This window comes from Nymphaea colorata, chromosome 2 (genome assembly GCF_008831285.2).
Source record: "Nymphaea colorata isolate Beijing-Zhang1983 chromosome 2, ASM883128v2, whole genome shotgun sequence".
Lineage (NCBI taxonomy): Eukaryota > Viridiplantae > Streptophyta > Magnoliopsida > Nymphaeales > Nymphaeaceae > Nymphaea > Nymphaea colorata.
This window is the reverse complement of record NC_045139.1, coordinates 5,671,901-5,680,394: the sequence shown is the minus strand read 5'-3', so window position 1 is coordinate 5,680,394 and position 8,494 is coordinate 5,671,901. Positions and strand designations below refer to the sequence as shown.

General features: G+C 37.9%; 1 protein-coding gene and 1 long non-coding RNA gene across 2 annotated transcripts; one reads left to right on the top strand and one right to left on the bottom strand.

The window, feature by feature from the left end:
• Window positions 1–1,226: 1,226 nt before the first annotated feature.
• LOC116246903 (putative FBD-associated F-box protein At5g50270) lies at window positions 1,227–3,659 on the top strand. Its single transcript, XM_050075762.1, has 3 exons — window positions 1,227–2,368; window positions 3,023–3,158; window positions 3,277–3,659. Exons 1-3 carry the CDS (start codon window positions 1,599–1,601, stop codon window positions 3,637–3,639), a joined length of 1,269 nt encoding a protein of 422 aa, XP_049931719.1. The 5' UTR covers window positions 1,227–1,598; the 3' UTR covers window positions 3,640–3,659.
• Window positions 3,660–3,693: 34 nt separating this feature from the next.
• On the bottom strand, window positions 3,694–5,905 carry LOC126409740 (uncharacterized). Its single transcript, XR_007572370.1, has 2 exons — window positions 4,782–5,905; window positions 3,694–4,399 (listed from the first exon to the last, which is right to left on the bottom strand). It is a non-coding gene; the product is annotated as an uncharacterized LOC126409740 (long non-coding RNA).
• Between the last annotated feature and the right edge of the window lie 2,589 nt (window positions 5,906–8,494).

Below are 8,494 nucleotides of genomic sequence, written 5' to 3'. Positions count from 1 at the left end.
TGAATCTGATCAGATGTCGTATCTTAAATTTAAATCTGATCCAATTTCTTAATCAAGTATTAATTTTTTTTTCATATCCAGTTTCCTTTAGAACAGTTTAATCAAGTATCCGATATAAATCAAATATATTGACATTATCCAGTTTCCTTTAGAACAGTTTAATCAAGTATCCGATATAAATCAAATATATTGACATTCTTAGCGAATAATCCGATTTATATGATCCATCTTGAAAATGGTCGGGTATAGACAGTAGTGGAACCTATATTGCGAAAGTTGGACACGGACAATGGAGGTTGATTCAGTTAGGATGTTCTATTTACAATGATTTATGTGAAAATGTGCACCCTTGTGTAGGGACATGATACCTCTTTGACATATCTCCACTGCTTCTTTTAATAAAATAACATTTTGATTGCATTTGGGCAAGTGTGATCCGTTTGTCTCTCTTAATTTCAATCTCAATCTTATCTTTGTGCGGCCATTACCATTTTCCATTGCACCAATTTGGATTTTTAAATCTATAATAGTGTCGGGTTCTATCTCTGTCATATTATCCATGGTTTATCTTCCTAATGTTGGTCCAAACTGACTCTCAATTTCAAAAAAGCTTGTCAGTTAATGAAAGATTTTTTTTTTTTTTTGGTCACTTCGATTGTTGAATTTGATTCAAGCCGGGATCGTATCGACCTGAACAAAAAGAAAGAACTCCGCATAAAAAAGTAACAGTTAGTGTAAAAGAAAGCTTGGTATTAGGAGACATTGTATTTTGGCCAAAAAAGCAAAGTTTCCAAAACATAATTTGAAAAACATTATAATCAGTTCTTCGCACGCAAGCAACTTTCTGCTTTTTCTGCCAACTTTTTCCATTGCTGTAAAATAGAAAGTTCCCGTTTTCGTCCTTTCCGAATTCATTGGCACAGGAAGGAACAGATTCTCTCCCCCTCTTTTCGCTTAAGATGCGTTTTTAGTAACAAAGAATTTGTCTGCTTAGTTGGTCTTCCAGATTTTTCTTATCTTACTGGTCACTACCCATGACAAAATAATTCTTTTTAGAAACTTAAATATAGCGATCAGACATTATTTTTATTTTGATTTGTTTAAGATCACGAGTGACAGTCGATAAATTAACTCGATTTCACGTCGAAAAGGGCAGTTTCTTCTTCAGGCATGAGGTAGTTAGACACTTAGACGACCAGGCTTGACTTCTTCGGTATTACAGCAACCGCTCCTTCTTCCTCTAGCTTTTTGAACGTTTATGGTCCCGCAAAAACAGTGAAAATCTGTGAAGTAATCAAGTGATTAAAAGCAAGAAAACGAAATCTGGAAACTCCTTACAACTCTCTCATCGGCAGCTATTAGTTTTTACTTTTTAGTAACTTTCCTTTCTTGAAGTTAATGATGTTTGTATGTATTTATGTTGCTCTTGGCGAGTAATCTCATAATCTCTCTCTAGAAGCTTGCATGGTTTTCTGCACTGTACTCAGAGAAAAGGAGTTCCCATTGTGCACATCCTCTCTGCAGATAACTCAGAGAAGTTTTTAGTCTTTCCTTCTCAGTTTGTTAAGAGTGCAACAGAGGAACAGAGAGAGACAGAGATGGAGGAGGAGAACTGTGACCGCATCTCAGACTTGCCTGATGACATACTCGCCTGCATCCTTTCTCGCTTGCCCACGAAGGATTTAGTGGCAACCTCCATCCTGTCGAAGAGGTGGAAGGACGCATGGCTCCTCGTGCCCGGCATTGTCTTCGTGACCTGGGGAAGGTTCAGAGTCAAAGAACAAGTTCTGCTTTCATGGCAGACTACTCCGATTGCCAAGGACAGTGATCAGAGACGGGTACAATTGCATCGTCGAACTCCCAAGTTACCTAGCCTCATAAACGTTGTAAGCACCAACCTGATCTTAACCAGTTGTGATGAGAAAGATGGAAAGCTCCTGAAGTCACTGAAGTTGACCTACTGTGCGATCAAGGTGATTCATGAGCAGATCAACAACTTCAGAAGCCTCAAAACCTTGGAGCTCACTTGCACCACCTTCAGTTCTGATCAGTTCCGCCGCCTGCTTTCTGGCTGTCGCTGCCTTGAGAGCTTAAAGATGATCAAGTGCTCTGGATTTGAATCCTTCGGCGCGCTGCGCGTCGAGTTGCAGACCTTAAGGTCCTTAGAGGTGGCTTGCAGTGTGCCTGTGGTCACAGATACTAAGCATGTTTCTTGGTCTGTTGAACAGCCTAATGCAATTCACTTTGGTGGCTATGGAGGAATTGGTTATGGGTTAATCAAATTCATGAGCGCCTTCCCTTGTCTCAAGAGGATCACCTTATGCATAAACACATACTTCAAGGTGAGATGCCAAATTTCCCTTACCTAGCACAGATCTAGTTATCGTAACTAATTGCAGTTTTATTTACTTCTATAGTACGTAGTCAGAGATGTTTCTTGTTGATGTTGCAATAATATTGTATTTTGCATAAAGTTGTCAAACACGTACGGATAGCATGAGAAAAATAAAGAACTATTTTTGTCAGGCTAGTTTTCATTGGTAGTAACATGGCATTTTCAAAATAAATAGATATTAAACATTACAGGAAGGCACCTAACTGCTAGTGCAATAACAAAAACATCCAAGTTTCAAATTTTTTTATTAACTGCCTAATTTGTGTTGTATATACCTTAATTGCAGCGTGTAAATATGAACAACCAACCATGAGCTTGTTTTTGCTATTCATTCAAATTTTATCTTGTTTTTGTCAATTGTTCTTTTTAGATTTCATGTTTTCCACTGCATTTTATCAGCTGCGAGTAACTGAAGATAAAAGCAAAAATATTCCAAATCCTCTTTCATAATTCTGACATTTAGCTCCAGCACTCGTTATTTTGCTTCTCTTTCTACTATCCTTACGATAGAAGCAAAAATCAGTTGCCAAGAGTACTTCTTCTGGTTTTCTTTTGGTTTTTCTTATGGAATGTTGGTCTCTTTCTTGTTTGATTTTAGGGTCCAATTTGTCCATGTGTCTACAATAGCACAGGCAATGGTGGTTTCTACTCTTTGGTAGAATTGAATTTGTCTATGGATTTGAAGTTGAAGACACCGTCAGAGATGACACTGATTGCCTGTTTGCTGCAAAATTCACCCATCCTGCAGAAGCTAGTTATGAAGGTCATACTCACAAATCACATACATGATTCCTATTGAAGTCATTAATCTAAAAATGTATTTTTGCAGGGATTTCATATTTGCTAATATCTCTTTTCATATGTTTTTTCTTTTTTCCCAGACTGGTTTACCTATTTGTGGTCAGAAGCTCATCAGTGCAGAAGACTACTGGCAAAATCAGAAGCGCTTTGCTTGTCATGAACACCTCAAAGAAGTTACAATAAATGACTTCAGTGACAAAGTTGACATGAGTTTCGCAAAATTCATGCTATCCAACTCACAGGCACTTAGGCAGATGAAGATTAAGTTCTGCAATTTGCTCAATCATAGAGAGAAGCTGCAGATTAGAGATGAACTGGCGTCTACATGGAAAGCTTCTCCTCGTGTTGCTCTGATATTTGAAAAATTGGGCCATAATTCTGTTGAGGCTTCTCTAGGATGGTCTGTTGTCCGTATTGTTTCACATTTGCACCACAATCCTTGAATTACTAGAGAATCAAAGCCTTCCTGCATTACGTTGTATACTCATAAGAAGATGTTGAAAATTTTGAATGCATTGGTCTACTATTTCTATTACATTTCTATTATATTCCAAATCTTGTGCCACTTTAGAGCTAGACGTACGCGTGAACTATTATACAGAGTTTTGATGGCAAATCAGCAGATGAGGAACGCATTCATCCTTATTAACTTTTTTTTCTCTTTTATGACAACCAAACCTTTTAAGGTCTAAAACATTAAGAAGAAGAAGAAATAGTCCTGCTGGAGGTTGGCCTGCAACCTTTATTACTCAAGAAAACTGTATTAATACGTGCTTAATACAGTTAAAAAAAAAAAAAAGCAGTAATCAATGGGGGAAAGCAGCTGGAACGATGTTGGGTATATGACATTAATTTGCCTGCCGCTTAGATGAAAAATACAACCACCCACCTGCTGCCGACCAAGTTGTGTTACAACATTCTCAACTTTCAAGTTACCAGTACATTGAGGTCCTTTTCTTACCAGTAAATCAAAAGGATAGTGGCCTTACAATGATGATATATGGGAGAATGGGGCAGTTCTGCTGTGAATTTGTCTATCAAAACTTTCACTTTTTTGTATGCCCATGAAGAGAAGGATTTTAAGGTCATGAATTAGATGTTTTAGGGTCATGAATTAGATGCTACCCCCCATCGTCTTTGATCCAAGCAGACTTCCCTAGGTAATTTCCGTCAAAAACTTGAGCAAATTCCAGCTTCTGAGGCCTGATTTCATGATAAAGCACATCTCATTAGGCAACCATAACGAAATTCACTAATTAATGCCTTTTGCATCTTGACTCCAGTTCTAACTTGCAAACTCATTCAACTAACTTGATGGAAGGAAATAAACACACAATCAGAGTCTCTCACTCCTCAGAGTTGGAAATCTATAAAAAAGTATCTCATTCCTTAGTTGGAGCACTGTAAGAACTTAGTCAGCCATATGAAGAAACAGGGGAGTGCTGCAACATCAAGATATAACCTACGGACTTGAACTTGTTTGATTCTTTTTTCTCATCAAATAAAGTCAAATAAAACAAAGAAAGTGAACCATTTACAGGACCGACTGAAAAGGCAAAAGAGCAGCAGTAGTGCAATGATTTACCAACTAGACCCAATAGCTTTGCTCGATGATGTGGAAGACAGATCACTTAAACTCCAAAGCAGTTGCAGACGATGATCTGCGTGCGTGCAGAAGGCATCAAACTGCATCTCAACTTCAGCTTCTTTCGGTAACTATTCAGTGAAGGCGAGCAGTTAATGATCATTCTTTTAACAGCCCTTGGATAGATAAGCTTGAACTTTGCAACAATAGTACAAGTTTCACAATGGAAACCGGTGATGGCTACTTCAGCAAGGTATATTTTTCGAAAACCGTGCAACCTGAGAAGAAGCTACCGCCATAAAAATTCGAACTATGGTTAAAAGGTAAAAATGACAAAACGGTTCATTTCTTCAAGCACATGATCTGCATAGGCGTTGACTCAAAATATGAAAGCTAAATGATAAAAACTAAGGAATTAGAGTATATTTCAGATGGAAAGGGGAGGATATTGATTGGATTGTGGAACCGAACAATAGTGAATGTGCCACTTCCCGGCCTGTAGCTAAGATGTCTGAATCAAAGCTGGCTTCCACAAAAGATTGGAAGTCCAAAATAGCAACGATGGATCAAGATGAAACAATGGTTCTGGGAAATGGGATCAGATCACCCCCTGTTTGAGTCGCAGATGAAAGCCGGGCAACTTACTAAGGCAAAACGATTGGTGCCCAGATCTCTGCATGCAGAGCGGAACATCCTCAAACAGGAACAACGACCATGAGAAGCAGCAGCAGCCACAGGAGGGGGTATGGCCAATGCAGATACCTCAAGGTGGGAGAATCAACAACTTCAATTAAGTTGAAGGAACCTGACCATAACATCCGTGCTTCTCTAGTCTCCCAAGGCGTCCGCTACCAGACCCCAATCGTTTAAGAATTAAGATCATCCTCACGAATAGAAACACCTGCAAGGTTCAAGCGTACGAGAACGCTTGAAGCCATTGAATCCGGAAGGCGACCTCATGATGCAGTCGATGCAACACCGGAAGTAAGTGAAAGGCAGAGCGAAAGGAAGAATGAAGCGCTTCAGGATAGGAGAAAGAGAAACAAGAGGTTACTGGTGCGGATCTGACGGAGCAAGAACACCACTTTGTCAAGTGGGTGGTCGGAAAAAGGCAAATGCAGAATCAGAACCATTTATCTTGTTTGACAAAATTCAGGAGGCGTCAAAGGCATCTATTTAAAAAACGATCTTAATCTCAATGCTTAGATTCTCAGGATATCTGACTGTTTTGTTTTTCCAATTATATCATAAGGTGTTTTAGATTCCCAAGATCGATTTCAATTACTTTGGTTAAGTTACCTTACTAAAAGAATGTTGGAACCTAAAACTGGACTCATATTGTTTAAAAACTGCAAAGACCAAAAGGAAAAAGAGAATATTAAATAATATCATAATAATGACAATAGGTTTTGCAGTATTTTCTCTCAAAATCATAAAGAAAGAACCACAATTTTCTAAATATTAAATAAGAAAATGGATGCAGAAACTTTCAACGTATAAATAATCTTCATTCTTTTCAGAATGTGCAGAGATACAAATCCTATCACAATATCATTCGAGATTACATACGTTACGACAATAATTTGAAGATACTTTAGTGTTGTTTTTTTGTTACCTAATCAGTGTTGGTTTTAGCGGAAAATCAGCTCGGTTCATGTTCAATCGGCTTATTTGAATTGAAATGATCTCGTGATTTTCATAAAATGCTATTTCTTTAAATTGTAAATGGTAGATGCACGACACTATAGCCAATTGCAACCCTGAATCCTAAAAAAAGAAAGCAAACTTTCACCACCTCTTCAGGGTATCCCATTCAATTTTGTAGTTAACTTAAAACTTCCACATTTCATGTTTTTCTTTCATTTTTACTTTGTAAAATACTTTATATATATATATATATATATATATTTTAAAATTTTTAACATTTGTAATTGGCATCAAGTCACATGAATTGGTGAAGAAACACATTAACGGAATCTGCAAGAGAGACAAAAGGAAAATATCAATATGCAAGTTGAAGTATAGCAAGTGCATCGTTTACGACACAGAAAACAACCTTTATACATAAGAGGAACTCTCTCTCTCTCTCAAAATTAAAAAAAAGCATTAGCCACAAGATTTTAAGTTGTCGTAATTGAAACTTTTTTTTTTTCAAAAAGTTTTGACAAATTAAATAAAAAACTGCTGGCTTGGTTTGACCCATTCCAAGTCAAAGGTCCAAAGAGAGATCATCTACCTTTTTGGTTAGGTAAGACCCGGTATCGGTCCGAAGATCCGGATCCTACTTACCGGATCCGATGAAGATTGGGTGGGTCAGAATGCAGTCCCAGCGAAGGTCAAGGCTCCAAATCGTACACGTTCTTAGAGCCAACACCGGACCAGCTACGACTCGTCTCACTGAGAACCGATCCGTATCGCTTCCATTCGGTTGAAAAACCTTTCATTTTCAGGCCTACTTCTTTTACTGTGATGCCAAATACAGGCACTGCACTTCTATTTTTTGCGTCAAACTTGTTGTCGGTAAATGCTATGAAAGGGCAAATGGTTTAAGGGGACAAAAGAAGTTCTTGGTTTTGGGGAGGAGTTGTCCGAGATGGAAACAGGGGGGAGGGAGCTTAAGCCATAGATCCACCCCGGCCAATGAAAAAAATACTTTTTTTTTAATTACACCATGGTTTTTTTTGTATTTGAATTCAGTTGGCCCTACCCAAATTCAGAGGTTGGACTGTCGGCCTGTTCCTAAAGAAAATCTTGATTTCGCCCCTGAATGGAAAGACATTGGTCTAGTCAAGCAGTCTAGAGAATTGGAGAAGGAATGATTAAATTTTGGTATGATAAATGGTCAGCTAAATGTTTTCATTTAGAGTTAAATATGAAGGAATGCAGCCAATTTCTTGATGGGCAGTTTGGTGGCAGACATTTTAAATTCTGATTTGTTTTTGGAATCAGAATTACCCTGAGGAGTAAGTATAAACATGTGAAAGTTTAGTCTCATATCGAAGATGAAGAGAAATATTTAAAAACATACAAATTATGTAGGCGGTTAAGAGGTAAAATGTATTGGTTTAAAAGCATACAAATTAAGTGGTCGGTTAGGAGGTAGAATGCATTGGTTTTTATTCATTTCAAAGGAGGAATTGAAGCTTCTAGGGGGTAGATTGAGACCTGCAAGACTAGGAGCCTGAACCTGCTGTGGAGAGTGTGTTCGTATTGTGAAAGTTGGTGGGAGAGCTGATTTAACATTTCGAATTGGGGTCACGTGTATCTTAAGTCATATTGTGAAAGTTGGTAGCAGAGCTGATTTAACATTTCAAATTGGGGTCGCGTAAGAGGGAGAATGGATGAATGTCTGAGAAAAATCTTCAAAAGACATATAAAGGAGACAATTAATTAATCAGTAAAATTGCCCTGACTTTCTTCTCTCTTAAGAGAAAGAAGAGTTAGGGAGCACGTTGAGATCTACCAAACCAGGAGCTTGAGCCTGGTGTAAGAGTGAGCTTCAATCATTACGGAACATTCCTTAAAATGTAATATCTGACTTAGTTTCAAGTTTATTCCATATAAATGGAATAATTGAAAAGATAAAAGAAGTTTGCATTTAGATCTTACCTAAGGGAGGAAAGGCTTTAATCTTTGGGATGAAATATGACATATGGTCTCTGTTGAGTGGGTCTGTTGCGATCTCTTCTAGTTTTTCTTGATTTGTTTGTATT

Excerpts from the sequence above, each read along its gene's own strand:
- LOC116246903 (XM_050075762.1), top strand. The coding sequence starts at position 1,599 with ATGGAGGAGGAGAACTGTGACCGCATCTCAGACTTGCCTGATGACATA. Across the intron at positions 2,369-3,022 it reads TGCCAAATTTCCCTTACCTA|CACAGGCAATGGTGGTTTCT; the intron begins GCACAGATCTAG and ends TGTCTACAATAG. Across the intron at positions 3,159-3,276 it reads TGCAGAAGCTAGTTATGAAG|ACTGGTTTACCTATTTGTGG; the intron begins GTCATACTCACA and ends CTTTTTTCCCAG.